The sequence below is a fragment of the Argentina silus genome, assembly GCF_951799395.1.
Source record: "Argentina silus genome assembly, chromosome: 20".
Classification (NCBI taxonomy): Eukaryota; Metazoa; Chordata; class Actinopteri; order Argentiniformes; family Argentinidae; genus Argentina; species Argentina silus.
The window spans coordinates 5092177-5114328 of record NC_139674.1 but is presented as its reverse complement, the minus strand read 5'-3'; the positions used below and the strand labels follow the sequence as shown (position 1 = coordinate 5114328).

General features: G+C 48.0%; 1 protein-coding gene across 2 annotated transcripts; it reads left to right on the top strand.

The window, feature by feature from the left end:
* The first annotated feature begins 884 nt into the window (after positions 1 to 884).
* LOC310820756 (zinc finger protein 800-like) lies at positions 885 to 21903 on the top strand. Of its 2 annotated transcripts, XM_083692538.1 has the most exons (8): positions 885 to 1047; positions 7139 to 7226; positions 9496 to 9802; positions 15198 to 15293; positions 15725 to 15868; positions 16673 to 17028; positions 18496 to 20163; positions 21790 to 21903. In XM_083692538.1, exons 2-7 carry the CDS (start codon positions 7173 to 7175, stop codon positions 20152 to 20154), a joined length of 2616 nt encoding a protein of 871 aa, XP_083548664.1. In that variant the 5' UTR covers positions 885 to 1047; positions 7139 to 7172; the 3' UTR covers positions 20155 to 20163; positions 21790 to 21903. The 2 variants fall into 2 exon arrangements, with proteins under 2 accessions (XP_083548664.1, XP_083548665.1); XM_083692539.1 differs by lacking the exon at positions 7139 to 7226.
* The last annotated feature ends 249 nt before the right edge of the window (positions 21904 to 22152 follow it).

Here is a 22152-nt window from a genome sequence, read left to right as displayed (position 1 = left end):
AGGAATGAGTGGGTGAAATTAGAATATTTCATGTGAATTTGCTTTTTGTGTGCCTCTGAATCGGCTGTCCTTCATGATTATTATCTATGCTACAGTTGTATTATGCATTACGAAAATCCAATCGTCAAGCTTGTACTTTGAAACCATAGGCCTGGTTCAGGCCTGGATGTGATGCGTTCCCGAGAAAAACTAATTTTCAATGTCATTCTGAGTGCACTGCTTAGAAATAATTGTGTAAAATGAAATTATTGACATTTTTAATGTTCTAAAACGTATGAACATGAGGCTATTTGGTAACCTACCTGACATAAATCATGTGACCCATAGGGTAACAAAATCATGTTTTGTACATTTGAAACCACAGGTGAACAGAGTTGCTGTATTTGTATGAAACTATTTTACATCTACTGAAATATATGTATCAACAAAATGTGTTTATTTTCAACAAACATTTCGCCACTGTTATGTGACCAAATTCACAACCAAGGCCTATCTAAACGCAAACATTATGAATGAGCAACTGCAACAGCATCGTGCATTATAGTTTTAAGACTTTTTCTCATGGAATAATACACTTTTATCCACGGTAAGTAGCGGAGAAGAGAACAAAACGAGCTAACGTTTCGGTTTAATTTGTGTGTCCTGGATTCTGGAAAGCCTTGTGCGCGCGCTTAGTAAATGAAGCACTAAACGGCCTGAAATTGGCAGCAGTTGTCCTCATTCGCAGGGGGTCAACTATTCCTCTCCTTCCCCCTAAAGTGCCAACGACACTTACAAAGAAACACTTACATTTACAAAGAAAAATAGAACTGCTGCACCTTTGCGCAGCGGCTGCTTTAGCTGAAAGGTCCCTCTGAGTGCACAAAGGCAGCTGCTGGAGGAACTGTTCAGCGCGAGAGTGAGAGCGAGCCGGGCGCTGAGAGGCGTAATAAACAATCTCCGGCTAGCTAACAGACAGGGACGCGGACTCGAAGTAGCTCCCCGGCCCGAGCCCGTAGTTTTACTCCACGAAAACCAGATTCCACCGATCGTTTAAAGCTTATACAGGTAAGAACTATTCTTAACACATTTATGTTCGTCCCTGACGTGTATTTGAGGACGCGAAGCGCTTATGGAAGCTTAAAACCCCTCGCCTTGGCTACCCGAACGTGGTTGTTTTTGCAGAAAATGGCGTCATCGTTCTCTTGTTCTGCCTGTCCATGGAGGAGAGAGGAATTGGTTTCGGCGACTCAAACTAGACCATAAATAACGTTTTCAGGGCCTCAAATACGATGTTAGATACTATTAGATGTATTTATTCACATTCTATCGTTAAAATACGATTCGATGTTTACATTTAGTCGATAGGACGACGCGCAAAGCCGGAAGGGTCACCGGTCCTGTGCGCCAAGCTGCTTCTTGGAAAAGGTGGCACAGAGCCGCAAAGCGCAGCGTTTTACATTCGTAATATCGTCCTCCCGGGAGTGTCTTTACAAAGCCTAATATCCAAGAATGGTTTAGGGATTTCGCTAAGATAGTGATTAATGTGTTTATGGGAGTGTTTTACGTTCCCATTGTATGTATTTTCTCCGGGTTTGCCCGCTTTTACGCCGCACTCCCCGACCATGCTGCAATCTGTATAAGGGGCCTCTTTTTACGGCTTGAAAGGTGCATTTTGTACTTGGCTTTTCCTTTGATCAAGTTAAGCTGGTCTTTTGTTGCTCAAAATACTGGCGTTTTGAGGCTGACAATATAACCGTGTAAAGGAGATTTTCGGGGATAATGGGGCGATGCAAATCGTGCCATGAGAACGGTAAACTGCCTTGCGCCCTGGCTCGCAGATTGCCAATGAGGACAGCCTGAATAAAATGGGTCTTTTGGACAATCACGTAGTTAGCACAAAACTGGGAAGTCCAATGCTGCGCAACGATGGTGCTGCTTTGCGCATATCGGCAGCTGCTCAAACTGCCAGTGTTTCGCCACAATATTTTTTGTTGGCGAACCTTTTGTAAATAGTTGGGGACTCTTGGAGAAAAGAGCACAATAGTATTCATGCGACCCTTTATTCGGGCGCCCGCTTGGTCTCTGAATGCAGTCCCAAGTTCCACTCGCTGACTGCCCTGTCCTCTATCGTCAGCTACGTGCATGCGTCCTAGCAGAACGTAGCCAAGAACAGACGACCAGATCCGTGTTAGCGAGGCCACTCGCTGTCCATGTCCTGTTCAGGCTACATATAACACGATACCATACTAGTCGATATCATTTAGCGCCGATGTGAATGTTTCGTGTTGCTCGGGCCATCATATTCAAAACGAAACAATATCCACTGTGGCGACTGCAACCACTCGCTCTCGGTGCACAATTTATTAAGTTTTGCTGGTGAGTTATGCAACCCATTCATACATATTATATTCTGGACACCTTTCTCGCTACATCTCCTAGGACTCAACGGCATTTAGTTTCAAATGCCAGGTGAATAGTCAGCAAGGGGCACTGAATTAGATGTGTCATTTGCAAATCACCAGTGCCATTTGCGTCACAACCCACGGCCTCGTACGCCCATGGGGGGCGATGGAGTTGCAAATGGAGATTGCTACCCGCTGAAAGGGAACTATAGCCATACCCAAACGCGAACAATCGCAGTGCGCTCTCACAAGTTGAGCCAGATATATTTTGGAGATAACGTGGACGGGAAATATACGTCATTTTGAGCCATTTATATAAGGATGTTACACGTTTTTCCCCCCACATGGGTTGAATGCGTAAGAGGATGGATCACACTTTTGTTACTCAGCGAGTGCACTTGGTCCTTCTTGTTGGACGATACATGTGGCCATTGTGGGGTCGCTTGTGTCGATATCTCGCGACTTCTCAAAAGATGGATATCGTTTCCACTGTATGCAAAACGCACGAAGACATTGTTTGACCGTAAAGCCCTTACGAATAGCGCACACACTTAACTATGATAAAGCATCCGTTCGACTCAAAGCGTGTTTATAATTGTGTGCCTCATTTCTGGTTTCAACCCGAACGGGCGTATTATCCATCGGAGTACTTCGTTTGCGCTCAGTAGTTTGGCTCTGCGCATGATAGTTCCACTGGCAAAGGGGGAGGATTCTTATGTTCAGCAAAACAGAAGTTGAATGCCTTGTTTACTTGTTTTTTTCTTTCTTCAAAATAATCAATTGCTTTTAGTTAGATTGAAAGTATTGGTCATACCGAGATGGCTATTGTTCTAATGTTTGGGAACGAGGCTATATGATTTTAATTTCTAAGCACATTTTGAGATGAAAATAACACTGCAGGGGAGGAGACTTCAACATTAATATTAATTTGTGTGTCATTATTTTAATAATTGCATCACTTGGATGTTTGAGTATACATCATCAGGCGCCAGTTGTGTAACTGAATGTAAATATTAATAGTGTTTTTATTTTAAAGTCTAGAATGATTAAGAATGACTTACAATTATTTTCAGACCCAGATCAACATTGCTTAAAACTGATTGAATGTTAATGTGATGATTTTTATTCCTGGAAAAAGTTGTCATGGTTGTCAAGTAGGTTATGTAATGTTACTGAATGTTCATGCAATTACATTTGTAATTCTGAATGAAGTAAAACAGAATTATTGCCTTCCACTGGATTTATTTAAATCTTTTATTTGAAGCCGATCATTAAAGGGGCTATCTGGAATTCAAACAACAACAAAGTGGTCATCCTGCCACGTTTATTGAGGGGTAAGTAGGAATGGGGCTGGAGAAATGTAATCACTCTCAAATGTATAGACAGAGCTGTGGGTGCACCACTGACCATCCATGAGATCCAAATGATAGTTTAACCATCCCTTGAAGCTATACAATGTTTGTTTACAATGACATTGTTTACAAACAATGGGGTAAAACAAGCTTATATTTGGGGTTCTGATCGGCGTAAGGCAGTTTAACTAAGCTCATGAGGCATTTAGAAGTTATATTCTTCAAGACTCAATGGCTATATATACAAATGAATGTGAACGTCCAGAAATTCTACCATTCCCAGATCATCATCTTTTAATTGTTCAGTTTTAGTAATGCCGGCAGATGATCAGATTACATAAACATTTCCCAAAGTGTCTTGTCTCTGGTTGCAGGGGCAGGTCTTCCTCAAAGTTAATTAATGTTTTGATTATTGGTTGCCCCAATGGAAAGAGGTTTTTACCAAAAATGAAACCGTTTAGCTTAGCCTATTTGTTTTTATCTAGGTTGTATTAGTTGACATGTACCAACCTCCATGGCTACTCGGGACACAACAGTCCGACTCCCACAGGTTTATGATGTGCCAGTGGTTAACTGGAGCAGTTTATGGGAGCAGCAGTTGTCAGGTGTTAATGATGTCCTCACTGTTCACAACGCTCCTGAGGTAAACGCCAGTGTATTCAGTCACTATGACCACACTATTATTGTGCAGTTCAACATGTACACTCGGAACTAGGAAACTCTGAAATGTCCAGTTTCGAAATTCATTGTACAAAGATGATACCTGAAGCTCTACACAAACAATTTCCGTAAATGCTTTGAAATGGCATAGGCACTACGTAAGGCATGTCCCAGGGTTACTGCTTACATGTATTCATTTAATTAATTTCTCTACCGCTGTGTGGTAGCCTAGTAAGGACGCACAGCGACATCTAGTTAGAATCTTTTCGCAGGGGCATTGGAACATAGAAAAGAGAAATTGTCAGCCTACTGCTCGCTTTTGACCTGTCACATTTTTATAAAATGCATTTCAGATGCCAACCTTTCAGTCAGCCAACCGTTGCCAAAGCAGATCAGACGCATAATAAGAGAGCACTGATGAAAAGGGACATTACAAAAAAAAAAAGTGTATTTGTTGGATGCTTTCAGACCTAATGTCAGGTGGTCCAGTGTTAATGTGAGAAGTCCATATCCAACACCATGATGTAGGTCCAGCTATATGCCTCAACCCCACATGCGTGTATAACATAATATCTCATGTTATCTTTTCCATTCATTTAGAGTTTTAGGCACATTTAGCTGGATCTACACAACAGCTTGCACAGGACATTAATTCATTACTATCTTTGAGATCGGAAAGCATCTGACAGTTAAAAAATGTTTGAGCTTTAGGACATGGAAAAGTGAAACTTTGTCAGCAATTAGTGTGAGGGGATTTCTGCCTGGTGTATGTGACTTTGGGTGGGGGGGGGGTGTGTGTGTGTTGCGGGCCAGTGTGTCATCAGTGTTGAACCACTTGATCATGAGTAACAGCATTTCAACGGGGACCGTGTAAATGATTTTATTAGAGGGTGAAACCTGTACCAGTATTCTCCAGGCCCGGTGTGCTCCGAGATGCAGTCGGTCTCATTACCTGAGTTAAAGACCAAGAACAGAATCCTCCTCAACCACTTCTTGTCTGTCTCCATGGAAACACTTTTGAGTGTGTTATGGAGTCTGCATTCTGGAGCTTTAACCCGGTTCACCTCAGATGACTGTTAGCTTCTCTGATCAGTCTTTGATTTAACTCCATTTACACCCAGTCTGTCTGAGGCACAGCTGGGGCCGCCCATGTTCTATCAGGCTTTTTGGAGTTTCTCCTCCTCCTGACACTGCTACAGATCTCCACCCCCCTCCTTAGTTAGCGTTTAGTATGAATAGTTTAAAAACCGATCCAGTCAGAGGTTTTAGGAAAACTGCGTTGCCTCAGCTGATAGACGGAGCCCTTTTTAATTGACAGCCTCGTTTCAGCTGGTATTTACCCAGCGTTCCTCCTGTGTGGTAACTATAGCTGCTGTCAGCGTATCGTGCCCAGCGGAGGCTGGTAGAGGCAGAAATCGGAGGACGGGCTCCGTGCATTCCATTCCATGCATAACAATGAGCCTGTCCTGCGATTTCTACCTCCACCAGCCTCCTCTGACCGTGCTGTAGGAAGCCGTACTGTGCTGGCACAGATGTTTTCTTTCCCCCCACAATGCACTTTTCAGCCCAGTTTGGGGGTCGCCCCACAACATCTGGTGCCAGCCCACCGGTACCTGTGCTGAGGGGCAGGCAACCGCGACCATGTCTAAACCCACCCGTCCAAACACAAGCGTCCACCCAGTGGTAGTAATGCATCATTTGTTATGTCAGCTCCTGCCCTCACCGAGCTGTAATGGGAAATGGGAAATAAATGAGAAGCGGGCTGTTCAAAACCAAGCCGTGCTCAATGAGGACCGGCACGGGATAGCACAGCTTGAGTCGGCCACATAGTGTTTAATAGGCTTATGTGGTAACAAGGGTTACTTTTTGATACTAACCCCAATGCATTCAGCACAATTGGTAACTAACTGGTACTAAATAGCCCGTAGTGGTGCCGTAGTCAATGAATCCTAAAGAGACAGTGAGTGTGATTAATAGGCAATTGTCCGTAACAAGTGTTTTACCCAGTGCTTTTTAAGTACCAGGCTGTAAAATAACGGGTGCCCTGATGGACAGTGCAGTAGTGTCTTAGGGATGGTCTGAAACGTTGAACTCAGTGGCCTGGTGGTCTCCACAGGTCCTGATGACCTCTCCGAGATTCAACCAGTGTTAAGAGAAGTGACCACAATTGGTCAATGTCCCCCCCCAAACTCCCCCCGCCCCCCAAAAAGTGAACTTTGGAATCTCAGCTGACAACTTTCAAAACATGGGCTTTGTTTCCACCTAGCGGCCGTTAGGCGGTACTGCTCTTGAATTATTACCTGTGATTATTCTTGAACCGGAAATAATATCCTCCTAATATGTTTGCAATGGTGTGGAAGCGTGTGTCTTCTGGTGGTAACAGATTATCAATTCCACTAGAATACACGTAGAATAAAGCATACAGAGTTTGTCGTCTGTGATGTCAGGCAGGTGGTTGTAAAGGATGAAACCGTTTTGGCACGGACCGCCACAAGGGGGCAGCATTGCGTCTAATCTTACCCCTGTACATAATGTGGAAATATGTCACGTCACCGTCACGACCCTGCATCACTCAGCGTTATAGTGATGGTAGTCCTTCCCATAAGTATAGGTCTACCCATGGGACAGGGAGTTCATACTGTTTTTGTTTTTTTTATTCATACAGTTCGGGGAATGAGAAGCTAAAAACACACACACACACACACGGTCACTGACACATAGTCTCATTGCGTGTTGTTGCAGGTCAGCTGGTAGTGAGAGCCCAGGTGAGCGCAGCATGGTGAAGCCCAACTCGTCCCAGAGGAAGACCTCTCACTGCCTCCGCAGACAGGTACTGGAGAGAGTAAACTACCAGTTATACCTCCTAATACTTCCAGATACGGTGGTGGAGGGAGAAATGAAGAGGACGAGCTCATTGTAATGTATGGAACAGAATGAGGAATGCCATTCCTCATTCCGTTCCATCCATTTTCAATGAGCTCGTCCTCTTCATTTCTCCCTCCACCAGCATCGATTGTTCTACACTCCTATTAAGCCTCTTAAGATTCCTCTCTGTCTGCCCAGCTACCCAAGCCCACTGTCCCTCTCCCAGCTACCAGCCCCTCGGTGCCTAGTCTCCCAAGTCAGACGTGTTTGCCTCTCCCACAAATTACACATGCTAACCGGCTAACTGTTCTCAACAATTGGCTAACAATCGTTATTTCCCTGAACCCGACGCCTCTGATCCCTTCATTTTCATTTTGAACCTGGCCCACCCAGCCTTGTGATTTGTCTCCCTCCTCGAACTTCTCAAGGTTGATAAATGTTTTCCCGACGTACCGCGTTAGCTGGTACGGATGGCTCGATACTACTCAGTGCCCCCCACCCCCCACATCATTTAGATACAGCAGGGTGTCTCTGCTCTCTCTCAGTGTGAGACACCTTATTCAGATGACCCCCCCCCCCCCTCTCTGTCCAATCAGAAATGTAATAGGGAGCGATCATGACCACAATGACATTCAAAGAGGTGAGCCTCAGCTGATTTGTGGTGGTGGTGGTATTGTTGTTGTGGTCCCTGTTATATCAGGTGTGTGTGTGTGTGTGTGTGTATGTGTGTGTGGTGTGATACAGATATGTTCTATATGTTACGTCAGGTGTGTGTGTGTGTGTGTGTGGTGATACAGTTATGTGTGGCGTGTTTACATATCTGTATGGGGGAGGAGGAGCCAAGGCCCCCTGGCAGAGAGCTCATTTTCCAAGGTCAATGGGGAGACTCGAGAAGAAGGGAGGGAGGGGGAGGAAAAGAGAGAAATTGATAGAGAGAGCGGGGTGGGGGAGGGTTGTAGTGAGCGAGTGAGAGGTCAGAATGGAGGGAGAGGAAGATAAAGTGGAGAAGGGAGAGAAGTCAAGGGTCAGTGTAGACTGGAGTCGCTTATCTCTGACTGTGCGTGTCACTGACAAGGTGAAAGCCTCTTCCAGCTCTCTCAAATAGTCTGTGCCCTCATCCTCTCTCTCCCTTCCTCCTCAAAACGCATTGGAGGAGAACATCTAAGGGGAGGGACCTTAGACCTTCTCCTCCAATGCGTTTAGAGAAGGAAGCGAGAAGAGGGGGAGGATGGGATGCACCGCGGGAACATCTCGCTATACTCAGGAGACAGGAGCAGGTGGGGGGGTGGGGGGGGGGGGAGAGAGCCTGATCAAAACAACCGGCTCCCTAATCAACAACACTCTACAGAGAGCGCTAGGTTTGACCTGAGGTGTTTAGAAGTGTTGTTATTGCGTAGTCAGAGAATCTAGGGGATGTGTTAGTGGGAGAGAATGATTGATGATGAATGAGTGATGACGGTCTTCTCTAGCTTCTCTCTCTCTCTCCCTCTCCTTCTCTCTCTCTCTCTCATGGCCCCCCCCCCCCCTTTCTCTCTCTCTCTCCTGTGGTCTCCTCTTGTAGTTCTGCGTGATGCACTGACTGTATCTACAGGTTGTGCGTGCTGTTAACTGCTCCCCAATTAACCAGCCTTTAGTTCCTGTACTCATCACCAACACACTTGATTCAACTCATCAGGACCTTTGATGAGTTCAGGCCTGCTACCCCTTGTACGGGACACCGGTGCAAACTGATGGGTGTATTATGGGGGTTAATTGCCCCCCCCCGTCACTCTCTGTCCCTGGTCTCTTTGGGGCTTTACACACTACAGGGCCGACCTGAACCGAACCGTGCTGGCTGGGATGTTTTCTGGTCATATTATACGTTCCAGCTCTGTTTAGGCAACTATGGTTGGATGTGTAACCAGCCCAGTACAGCTCTGCTCAGCTCGGTTCGGTTTGGCTCTGTAGTGTGATTTAAGGGTTTAGTCTCTCTGTCCTCTGACTCTCTGCATCACCTGTCTCACTGTTCCCTGCCTCACTGTCCTCTGATTCACTGTCCTCTGACGCACTGTGTCCTGTCTCACTGTGTCCCTGTGTCCCTGTCGGACGCTGTCCCCTGACTCACTGTCCTCTGGCTCAACGTGTCCCTGTCTCACTGTGTCACTGTGTCCCTGTCTCACTGTGTCCTTGTCTCCCTGTGTCCCTGTCTCACTGTGTCTCCTCATGTAACTCTCTTCTGTCTTTGTGTGTGTCAGAGTTCCATCAGAATGGACGTGGAGATGGAGGATGTCCAGCCCCAAGCTCTGGACCAGGCGGATCCTCAGCCCCCGGACCAGGACCAACCTGAGCCCCAGGCCGAAGACAAACCTCAGCCTGAGCCCCAGCCCAAGGACAAGGACAAGGACAAGGACAAGGACAAGGACAAGGCTCAAAACCAACCCCAGCCCCAGAGGACTCCCACCAAGGACCAGTACTGCCAGACGGAGGAGCAGCAGCCCTGCAGCCCCAGACCAGACAAACCCAAGCCCAGCACTAGCACCGGCCCTGCCCACAACACACCAGGTAAGCCTGCCTTTCTCACCCTCTACTGATCTACCCTACATGTACTGTATGCTTCTAACTTCAACATGACCCACCTGTCTTAACTAAGCCTAACTTCAGATCCGCATGCGTAACTTGATTTTTTCGGCGCAAATCTCTCATTGACCTCAACGGGTGATTTTATTTAACTTGAAAGTCTCAAGTTAGGATTCTGACCATTTATGCTAAGGGTTACTTGCAGCGTTTCTGGTGCAAAATGTTCTGAATGCCTCATCTGGGCGGATGTACTTCACGCCAGCGTTAGCTGTGGTGAGTGAGTTCCCCAGATACAATGCCAATCGCTTTGAGACCTTGAGAAAAGATGCGTCATAAACAAAATGAAACGCAATCTATTCGCCACAAAGGACCAAAAGCTTTGTGATCATCGAATGCTTCATATAACAATCACTCACAGGGGAGTGTCAAGTGGCTCCATCCCAAGCTGTCACTCAGCAGTAATGACTACAAGGAACAGAATCCCATTAGGAGCTCTCCATTGTTCTAGAACTTTCCACCGGCTTGTCATTAGGAGTGCGTCATGAAAGAGCAAGGTTTGTAGCAGTTGATAAACACATTGTTGTATCAGGAGTTGGGCCCTTTGTGACGGTGCTCTCCCCTAGAGGCCGAGAGGTTAGGGGGGGATTACAGGACATTCCTAAGGCAGGGGGGGGCATTGTCTCTCTCACAGTGGGAATCAGCCTATCACCCTTTTTTTTCTCTCTAGGCCTCTCTCCATCTTTCTCTCTCTCTCTCTCTCTGTCTGCTTCCTCCTCTCTCTCTCTCCACTCCACCGTTCTAGCCCTGTTCAAGTACATCCTTTCTTCCACCGTCCTTTGAAGTAATCACTGATAGCAGCACATTGTTTGACTTGCTTCACAAAAAACTTACACAAAGGACCCATTTCTTTCACCTATCCAATCATCATTAGTCAAGGTGCTAAAGAAATCCAATCAATTCATTAGCCTTATTATTGTTAGCTTGTGATGACCTCAGCAGAGGAGGAAGGAAAGATAGGAGAGATGTAGAAAGTGTTTGAACTGAGCCTCTCTGCCTGTTGCCACACCCCTGGACAGTTGACACAATTATCCTGGTCCCATGACAGGCAGCATTCATCCCCCCCCCCCCCCCCCTCCTCTGCCCTTATTTGCTCCCTTTCACAGATCTGCGGTGGCACACACACACACACACTCACACACACAGTTTGCTGAATGCAGAATGGAGACAACTTTCTTGGAGGAAGGAACGCGGCCAAGTTTGTGTCACTGGGAACAACACTCTTTGCCTCCATACGTCTTAGCGTAGGGCTGGGGTACGTCCCAATAACCTGACACGGCTTCCTCTCCTCCATGTCACTGCGCTGATCGGAAAAGCACAGGAGGAGGAGGAGGAGGGGGGGGGGCGCGCAACAATTGGTTTGTTTTCATTTTTCTGTTTGTTTTCATCGTCTCGTTCTGGTCACATCGGCGCAGATGGAGGGCAGTAAGAGGACAAGGAGAGGAGGTCACCTCAGACTATGGAGATGCCCCCCCCCCCCAGAGTCGTGAAAAGAGAGAGAGGAGGAAAGGCCTCACACACCATCTAAATATAGGCCTTAATTAACTGGAGCGCACATGTGAAGTGTCTGTTGCATAAATTCCACTGTTGCATAAACGTCACACGCTGGCCAGCCAGCGAGGCCCAGAGCCGGGCTGCCAGGGCAGCGGGCCGGAAAATGAAGGACCCTTCAATGTTGACTGAATGTCCCGGGTTCGTCAACCAGGAAATTGAGGCAAAGAAAAATCAGGACGACGGGGCTCCTGGAGGAGGAGGAGAATTAGAATGTGTGTTTTTATTCCGAAGGCGTTTGGCGTTTTGAGAGATCACCTGCTAACAGAGCCTGACTGCCCCTCTCTCCCGAGTCACTGTTGTGTCACTCTGCTCTGAGGGGGGGGAGACTGAGAGAAAGCAGCGTGAAAGAAGGGTTTGGAGAGAAAGCAAGCAAGCAAGGAAAGAAAGAAAGAAAGAAAGCGTGTCTGGAGTCTTCAACATCTGCCTGTTGCTGACCTGTCACACGAGTTGAATGCCAAAAGGTGGAGTCAGCGTGTCGTGATGCTGTGAGTTAGCCTGACTGCACGCGTGCACACACACACACACACACACACACACACACACACACACACACACACATTCTGCTACACAGTTAATGACCCTGTGAGCAAGGAGGGTGGCTCCACGTCAACACAAACAACCCCCCTCCCATACACACATACACACACACACACACACACAGACACAGAGCCTAGTGCACATAAGCTTCCGAGTTTCAGTTGTAATTTCCTGTTTGTCTGGTCTTAGCGGGGAGGAAGGGGTTAACAGTGTTTTGGGCTGGCTGTGGCCGTTTGCCTGATTGGTTGTCCTCTGACCCTTGGGCTGTGGGGGGGTCAGGGACCTGCCCCCTTGGATTAGAGCAGCACACCCTGAGGGGCGGGGGAGGGGCCCGGGGCCTCCACACACACACACACACACACACACACACACACACACACACAAGCTGGAATGAATGAACAGCAGCAGCATATTTGTTTTGGCAAAAATGACTCCCTCCCTCGGTGTAGTGGCTCACTGTGGTTAGTGTGTGTGTGTGTGTGTGTGTGAACGAACGAGAGAGTGTGTGAGCGAGAGAAAGACAGATCACTTCTGTCGAGCGATCTGTGACTCAAGTGTTATCAACACAAAACACAAAACGATAATACAAAAATCAGATGAGTCACAGATGGGGCGAATGGAATCCCCTAGACTCAGTCAGCGGAACGGAATGAAAGGATCGGAACAGGCTTAGGTTCGACAGGTGGCTCCTGTAACGTCTGCTACACACCGGTCTCTCTTCTGAACACGTTCTCTTATGTCTCAGGTACTGTCTCCACACTACAGGGCCGATCCGAACCCTGCTGTGCTGGCTTGGGTATCTCCCTTTCACACTGTTTCAGCAACAATGGTGGAATGTGTTACCAGTAAACCCAGTATGGCTCAGCTTGGATCGGCTCTGTTTAGTGTCTAAACCCCTAATTCATGGTTGTCTAGTCTACTTGCTGTCCTGGGCAGATAGCTTGATTCTAAAACTATACGGCCTCGGTCTGAATGATTGGCTCACTGACAGTTTGATGGAAGTCTTTCGTATTTCAAGATGGCTGATTTATCAAAGCATACACAATCCCCCACAGCCAGCGAGCATCAATAATGCAGGGCCTGGAGCCTCATCTTTGAGGGAAGGAGGCAGGACCGCATCAGAAGAGGGACTGAAATACATCTCTCTCTCTCTGTGAAGCTGTGTGTGGGTGTATTTATATGGATTACTTACAGAGCCGATTAAGATGGCTCGAAGGACTAAGATCTGAAAATAATCATTAGGTGCAAGGTTTATATTTTATATATATATATATATATACACTCGCCGGCCACTTTATTAGGTACACCTGTTCAACTGCTCGTTAACGCAGTATTGTTATTGTTGCTGACCATGTCCATCCCTTTATGACCACAGTGTACCCATCTTCTGATGACTACTTCCAGCAGGATAACGCGCCATGTCATAAAGCTCACATCATCTCAAACTGGTTTCTTGAACATGACAATGAGTTCACTGTACTCCAGTGGCCTCCACAGTCACCAGATCTCAATCCAATATAGCACCTTTGAGATGTGGTGGAACGGGAGATTCGCATCATGGATGTGCAGCCGACAAATCTGCAGCAATGATGCTATCATGTCAATATACTGGGTAGGTCCTCCCTTTGCTCTCAAAACAGCCTCAGTTCTTCGTGGCATTGATTCCACAAGATGTTGGAAACATTACAGTTTTTTTTTTCAGGTGCACTTTCAAGCTGTGAATCTCTCGTTCTACCACCTCCAAAGGTGTTCTATTGGATTCAGATCCGGTGACTGGGAAGGCCACTGAAGAACACCTGAACTCATTGTCATGTTCATGAAACCAGTTTGAGACGACTTTTGCTTTGTGACATGGTGCATTATCATGCTGGAAGTAGCCATTAGTAGATGGGTAAATGGTCAGCGACAATAGTCAAATAGGCTGTGGCATTGAAGCGATGATTGATTGGTATTAACGGGCCCAAAGTGTGCCAAGAAAACATTCCCCACACCATTACACCACCTCCACCATGAACAGGTGTTCCTAGTGTTTCGTGAGTGTGTGTGTGTGTATATGTGTGTGTGTATATATATATATATATATATATATATATATAAGGCAACATACAACTCTGAGATAACAAACATTTCCTCTGCCTTTTGGTGACGGCGCTTTAGACATGGACCACAGCTAGTGGAGGAAAACCATAGATGTGTGTGTCAGAGAGAGAGAGAGAGAGTGGGATATTAGATGTGAGAGAGGAGTGTGTGTGTGAGTGAGAGGGAGAGATTGGATGTGAGAGAGTAGTTGTTTGTGTGTGTGTGTGTGTGAGAGAGAGATGTGGGCTGATCTCGGGGCTGAGCTCCCTCAGGACCTCACTGTCTGTTTGATGACATCACACACACCATGGGGATGAATGTACATAGTGGTGTGTGTGTGTGAGAGAGACGGCGACATGCAGCGTCTGACCCCCCTGCCCCCCCCGCCCCCCCCTTCATCTCCCTGCCACAGTGGGATTGGGAGCACACACCCACTGATGTGTGGGATCAATTCCCCAGAGCCCAGTGAACTAAACTCACGTCAAGACAAGCAGATGTCTGTCTTTACAGAGGAAATAAATGACATGGTACACAGCAAACACACACACACACACACACACACACACATACATACACACACACACACACACACACACACACACACTGGGTCCTTCTACTCTGTCTCAATAGCTGCCTGTCTGTGTATCAGAAACCAGGCCGATCATATCATCCTTTAGTGTGTGTGTGTGTGTGTGTGTGTGTGTGCGTGCGCGTGTGTGCGTGCGTGCGTGTGAGATGGCTAAGGCGAGATAAGGAGTGCCTTCTATCCTCTCTGCCGTTTCTCCATTCTGATTAAATCAGCTGCTTCAGCTACCTGACAGAGGAACACGGCTGGAAGGCTCTGAGGACATGAGTGCTGTTTCTCTTTCACTCTGTTGTCACCACTAAGGGATCCTCTCTGTCGAGTGGCGCCGTGTTTTCATGTGAAGGGCTTTTAAGTATTCCTTTCTCTCCTTTGTTCAACCGTGTCATGTGTTTTTAGTATATTTCTTCGGTATTGTTGTGTCCTACACGGGGGGATGTTTTCACAGGCGTGTCTTCTCCCTCTCTCCGTAATTGCAGTGTGTGTGTGTGTAAAGTGTGTATTCTCTCTCTGTGTAATTACAGTGTGTTGTCAGTGTTTTCTAAGTGTGTTGTCTGTCTGTTATTGCAGTGTACTGTGCAGAACCGGGGGACCCTCCCCTGCTGCAGCAGCCGCTGCAGACCTCCAAGTCAGGCATCCAGCAGATCATTGAGTGCTTCCGCTCAGGTAAGGCACAGTCAGAATGGAATGATCAGAATGTTTTTTTTTAAAATTTTATTACTTCTTTTATTTTTATTTTTTTTGTAAGTGTGATGAACCTTGATTTTTACAGCCCGGTAATAATCAGGTAATTACTTAGAAACAATGTGCCGTTAATATGCAGTTATCCAGGTAATAAGAGTTTTACCCAGTACTTTTGGTTTGATTCACTGACATAAGCACAACAATGTGCCATTTAGTACTAGTACAAACTGTGCTAAATTGATCGAGCTAAGTACCAGGATGTACCCTTTGTTGCCACATAGTTACCACACATGTAAATACCAGCAGAAACAAGGCTGTAAAATAAAGTTTTACCCAAAGTGTTTCTCCCAGACTGAGCCAAATATAAGCCTGGTGCTAGTCTAACACTGCCCCCTTGTGTTGGTCCAGCGCAGGTACCACCCAGCTGAAGCACATTCTGCTGAAGGAGGTGGACACCATCTTTGAGTGTAAGCTCTGCCGCAGCCTGTTCCGAGGCCTGCCCAACCTCATCACCCACAAAGAGTACTACTGCCTCACCCGGCTGCCGGAGCCAGATGGTGAGTATTTCTCCGCACACAAAACGGAATCATATTAATCGGTGACTTAATGAGTGTCGAGTGGAAGTCTCTCTCTGCCACTCACTTCCTCATTCTCTCGCTCTCTGCCTCTCCGACCGCGACCCATTTCTCCACTCTTTCCCTGAAGTGTGAACTTATGCACTTTCCCCAGCGTGGATTTAAAAGCATAGAATTGGTCTAGGCATCGGGCTCTCATACAATCACTCTAAATCCATGTGACAAGTGCACGGGTGCATAGTTCAGGAAAAGGGTGTAGAAACTATGCGCTGCTTCACTCATCCGCTTAATGCCTCTTCCCCCCTCTTTCCCCCCATAATTCCACTCCCTCCATCAGTCCCTCTCATTCCCATCACTCACTCTCTCCCCCTCTAATGCAGTTTGGGCTCTCTTCTCCTCTTCTCCTCTCTCTTCCCCTCTCCTCTTCTCTCGTATCTGTAAGTGAATTCCACTTACGTGCTGAAGTCTCCTTCTTGGACCTTAGTCTTGTTATCCGCCTCTCTCTCTCTCCTCCCCTGTACGGTCTGTAGCTCATCGAAAACAAATCCTTTCTGACCCTTGTAGGATGGTTTCCCTGATGTCTACCCTCTTAGAATAAAAGGTTCTCTGTCCCTGTGGGAGAACCCTTTTGAAGAGTTCTACAAGGAACACAAAAGGGTTCTACATAGAACACGAAGGGTTCTTCCACAGGGACAGCTGGAGAAACCTTGTTGTTTAAGAGTGTATTTGTGTGTCCCTGTGTCCTCTCTCCTCACACTGGACATCTCTCGACCCCTGTCCCTTCAGGCCCGTCTAGTGACGACAAGCAGAGCGTGGCCATCAAGGACCTGTTGGAGGCCATCTACCCCCGGAAGGACCGGCCGGACTACGTGGTGCGGCTGGAGCCCATCCAGACCAGCAGCAAGGCCGTGTTCCAGTACACCTCCTCAGAGGAAGAGCTGGCCCAGCTGGCCCAGTACCCCCAACACACCCCCAGGGAGTCCCGCAACCACAGCCCCGAGCACTGGGGGTCGGAGCAGGCGCACCAGGCCGATGACCACTCCCAGCCCGGGGCCGAGGCTGAGACGCAGAGGAGGAGCGATGCTGAGGACGAGGGGAGAGAGGAGGCAGCGCAGCCTGAGGAGGATGGATCCACCAGCGGGGTGGGTAGACAGACAGACAGAAAGACGCAGACAGACAGACAGAAAGATACAGACAGACAGACAGACAGACAGAAAGACGTAGACAGACAGACAGAAAGATGCAGGCAGACAGAAAGATGCAGGCAGACAGACAGACAGACAGGTAGACAGACAGACAAAAAGACGCAGGCAGGCAGACAGAGAGACAGACAGGCAGGCAGGTAGGCAGGCACACACACAAATACTACAAATGATGTACACACAGCATAGCACATCATATACAGTGCCCTCCATAAGTATTGGAAAGAGGACACATTTTTTGTCTTCTTTTAGCTCTATACTCCAACAAACAATACTATGAGGTAAAAGTAGAGCTTTCTCAGCTTTAATCCAATTCTTTTGTTTTTCAGATTTGTTCACTATTTAGATAGTACAACATTTCTTTAAACATACTCCCCCTATTTCAGGGCTTCAAAAGTATTTAAAACAAAATCATATCATGTCGAAATAAAGTACTCATACTCACTAGTATTTGGTCAACAATACTTTGCATGTGACAATCCTTTGCAAACAAACACTGTTTGAGTAGCCATACAAACAACTGTTGGAATGTGGCACTATCTGTCTGCGACCCATTGACCCCACCAGACTGGCTATATTCTCTGGTGATGCTCTGCCAGGCCTGTACTGCAGCCATATTCAGTTGTTTGTTTTGAGATCTTTTTGCCTAAAATCTTATTGTCAGGAAATGAAATGCATGTTCAGTTGGATTTAAATCTGAAGATTGACTTGGCCAGTCAAGAACATTCCTCTTTTTGGCCCTGAAAAACTCCCTAGTTGCTATGGCAGTATGTTTTGGGCCATTGTTGTACTGTGTAATGAAGCGCCATCCAATGGTAATGAGATGGTATGCTGTAAACCTTGGGCAGATCCCTGTGGTACATGATAATATACACCTTATCTGTCCACAAGACTGTTTTCCAGACCTCTGCAGGTTTTGTAAGTACCTTTTTAGCAAACTGTAACCTGACCATCCTTTTTGAAGATAACTAGTTGTTTGCCCCTTGCAGTGAAGCCTCTGTAGTTTGGCTAGTGACATATTCTGCAGGGGGTAGCCTTCAGCCTACCTGCTGGAGAGTGTTCCTGATCTGTGGGACAGTTGTTTGTTTTTCTTAATTATAGTCAGCATTCTTCGGCAATCCACTGTAAAAGTCTTCCTTGGCCTAAAATGAGTGTGAGTAGCCAAATAAACAAGTGTTGTACCAAGGAAGCTCAGGTCAAGCAATAAGCACCCATTTATCCTCATCTATGGGAATGGGAGTGGCGAATTTCACCATTGATTTTAATTGACTGACAGCCCATACAGATTATATACTGTGTGTACACACACACACACACACACACACACACACACACACACACACACACACACACAGAGTCTCAGCAGTCACTAACTGTAATCTCTCTCTTTCTCTCCCTCTTCCCCAGGTGGAGGATGTGACCATCTCGTGCTGCCTGTGCGGTAAAGACTTCAACTCTCGCCGCAGCATCCGGCGTCACTGCCGCAAAATGCACCAGAGCAAACTGGAGGAGCTGAGGAAGTTCACTGAGACGCGCACCGTCCCCATCAGCCTCCTCTCCATGGTGAAGGGCCGTCCGCGCACCATCAGCAAGCCCACCGGCAAGTCCTGCCCTGTCTGCTTCAAGGCCTTCGCCACCAAGGCCAACGTCCGGCGGCACTTCGACGAGGTCCACCGCGGGCTTCGCCGAGACACCATCACCCCGGATATTGCCACCCGGCCAGGGCAGCCACTGTCGCTAGAAGCCACTCCTCCCCGCAAGAGTACCAACTCTTCACCCACACGGGGGAACACTCCGAAAACGACCCCCACAGCCACTAAGGCCCCCGCCACCCCTCAGCCCCAGCCCCAGCCCAAGCCTCCCCAGGCCCAGTACAACCTGGCATCATGTCGGTGTCTGCTGTGCAAGAGGAAGTACAACTCCCAGGTCATACTCAAAAGACACATGCGCATCGTCCACAGAATCTACAACCTGAAAAACAGCAAGTCTGCAACCACCACAGTCGCTACCGCTACCACGGAAACCAATAATAACAACAACAACAATAACAGCAGCAGCAGCAGCACCCCTAGCAACAGCGTACGAGTGAAGGAGGAGAACGTCGAACCCTCGGACGACCCCGACAGCAGCCCCGCCCCTTCTCCAAGTAATGACTCGGACAGAAAGGGCGTTTCCATGCCGACCAAGGGTCCGAAGTTGAAAGAGGAGGAAGCGGAGAGCCCTAAAATGGCTTGCCGCACGAGCGGCAGACCCCCCAAACTCTCGGTGGGCTTTGACTTCAAACAGCTGTTCTGCAAGCTGTGCAAACGGCAGTTCAGCTCCCGCCAGAACCTCACCAAGCACATCGAGCTTCACACGGACGGCAACGACATCTTCATCAAGTTCTACCGCTGCCCGCTGTGCCGCTACGAGTCACGCCGCAAGAGGGACGTCCTCCGCCATGTGACGGTGGTCCACAAGAAGTCGACGGGCTACCTGGCCAAGATCATGCCCAAGCTGGAGAGCCGGGCGGTCAAGCGGCCGGCCGAGGTTGTCCTCAACACCAACTCCACCACCACCAAGAGGGTGGCGGTCAAAGAGGAGGTGAACGGCCGCCACTCGCCACCCCCGCCTCCTTCGCCCCCCGTCACACGCAAACAAGACCTCCTCCTCTCCTCCTCCTCCTCCGCCTCTTCCACCTCCACCCCCGTCACACGCAAACAGGACCGGATGCAGCAACAGCAACAGCAGCAGCAGCAGCAACAGCAGGACCAGTCAACCAGCCCCCCTCTGACCCGGAAGATGGACAAACAGCACCAGGACTCCCCCGCCTCTGCCGCGACCTCTAACCCCCCCGTCACACGGCGGCAGGAGGCCCACCAGGACACCAGCAGCGGCACTTCGGAGGTCCGCGTCACCAAGAACTTCTCACTGCATGCCTGTGACGTGTGTGGCCGCGCCTTCGCCAAGAAGCTGTACCTGGATTCGCACAAGAGGAGCCACAGGAACGCAGCGGCTGCAGCCATCAGCACGCCCGACACCAGGACTAAAGGAGTCAGCACTCGCTCCAAGGCTCTTCTCTGGTAAATCGCTATGGTGAGTCTGCTTTTTTAAAAATGTATTAATTGATGAATTAATGTATTCATTTTTCACTTGTTCACCTTTCGACCAACCATGTTGTTAACAGTTATATACCTAGAGAAGGCACGTGCAATTTTTCCCCATTCATTGCATTTGTGACAGCATGAAGGGTGCAATGTCGTCAACTAGGGTGGGACTTCCTATGAGCTAGGAAAGCATCAGCCAATTGGATCAACACTTCAACAACATTAAAATCTGAAACGGGTTTATCTATAGATTGCGCTGTCAGGGCACGACTCCGTCTACTGGTGCTAACAAATGCCTGACTGCATGAGACACTGGAACTGTGTTGGCACTAGGCGACACGAACAGACACTCCAGCACAGCAGGGGGCAATATTTCAGCAACATTGGATTGATGCCCGCTCAAATCACAGAACATGAGGAAAATTGACAACATAGCCATTCCTGTATAATCTCAGTTCATTTAGGGGAGTGCACCCTCTAGGGATATAACTCTATGGCCGTTATTTAGACCTGGCTAAATAAAGGTGAAATTAAATAAATATATGAGGGACACCATGTGTGTCTACAGTATGTATCTTTTTTACTGAGGGTAGAGTTTATTGAATTTCGAATATTGTTTAACTTGCTGATTTGACTGGGTTGAGGTGGAATGGACCCAGCAGTCTGTTTTGTTATATATATTTTTAAATTGATACAAATGCATAGGATACAAACAGGTATACGATACCGTAAGGTCACCTCGAGTCTGAGCTGTAGGATTCCTGTTTGTTTACCGTGCCTAGCCTCGCCCTGATGAGAGAGAGAGAGAGAGAGGGAGAGAGAGGGAGAGAAAGACCCTCTATTCAGACATGGTTTAATGAGGGGCTAGTCCCCAGAGTTCCCCCTGCATGTAGCAACACTCCTAGTCATCCGTTCTCTCTCATCCCTCTCTCATCCCTCTCTCTGCGTAATGAAATATGGATCCTGTAGCGAGCTCCGGAAATGAGGCCCCCAATCCCTCTCACCTCCAGGTTTCCCTGTCTCTCTCCTCCTCCCCCGTTCCTCCCCGGGTCTCCGTGCTGTCTGCCTGAGCTCTGTGAGGCTTTAGGATGAGCCTCTTAAGCTGTGATTTAAATTAACGTGCGTGTGTATGTGTAATGAAGCTAACCGGTCGGCGTCTGTTACTACAGGGGAATCAGGAGACCACGGAGAGGCGAGGGGAACATCGACTGTACCCCTCGCCTCTACTGGCTCACCGACCAGTGAGCGCGTGCGTGCGTGCGTGCGTGCGTCTTTCTCTTGTTCAATAAACCTGAGCAATCCCAGACAGTTGATTAGAGAGTGAGTGTGTGCGTGTCCAGACAGTCGATGAGTGTGTGTTTCTATCTTGGGGGCGTGGGGGGGTGGGGTGGGTGTGTGTGTGTGTGTGTGGGGGGGGGGGGGGGAGGGGGATTCCCTGGGGTGGCGATGTTACAGCAGAGCATAGAAAACAGGAACAGTCTTTTAACCAGGGCCTAATTGAACACCTTTTAACAGCTGCTGTTGTGTGTGTGTCTCTCTCTCTCTCTCTCTCTCTCTCTCTCTCTCTCTCTCTCTCTCTGTCTCTCTCTCTCTCTATCTCTCTCTCTCTCCTCAGATCCCTGGCCACCTCACGCCTAGCGCAACCCAGTCTCCACTAGAGAGCCGACTTAATGGATGAAAGACCCGCTAACGATGATGAAGAAAGGATTGGAAAAACGCTGGAGAAAGGGAGGGAGGGAGGGAGTGAAGGAGAGACTTCACCTCTTAAAGGACCAAACGAATTGTTGGAATCCGACGTTCAGAGGAGAGGATATTCTAGATGACGTGCCAGCGAGAACTACCAGCGGACATTCGGAGTGCGACCACCTGGAGTGGCACTGATGCTTTCTTCCCACACGGCTGTGTAGTAGGTGATGGGAATCACTGTATGTAAACATAGATCCATACAGTGCCTTCGGAAAGTATTCAGACCTGTTCA

Excerpts from the sequence above, each read along its gene's own strand:
- LOC310820756 (XM_083692538.1), top strand. The coding sequence starts at position 7,173 with ATGGTGAAGCCCAACTCGTCCCAGAGGAAGACCTCTCACTGCCTCCGC. Across the intron at positions 9,803-15,197 it reads CCCTGCCCACAACACACCAG|TGTACTGTGCAGAACCGGGG; the intron begins GTAAGCCTGCCT and ends CTGTTATTGCAG. Across the intron at positions 15,869-16,672 it reads CCGGCTGCCGGAGCCAGATG|GCCCGTCTAGTGACGACAAG; the intron begins GTGAGTATTTCT and ends CTGTCCCTTCAG.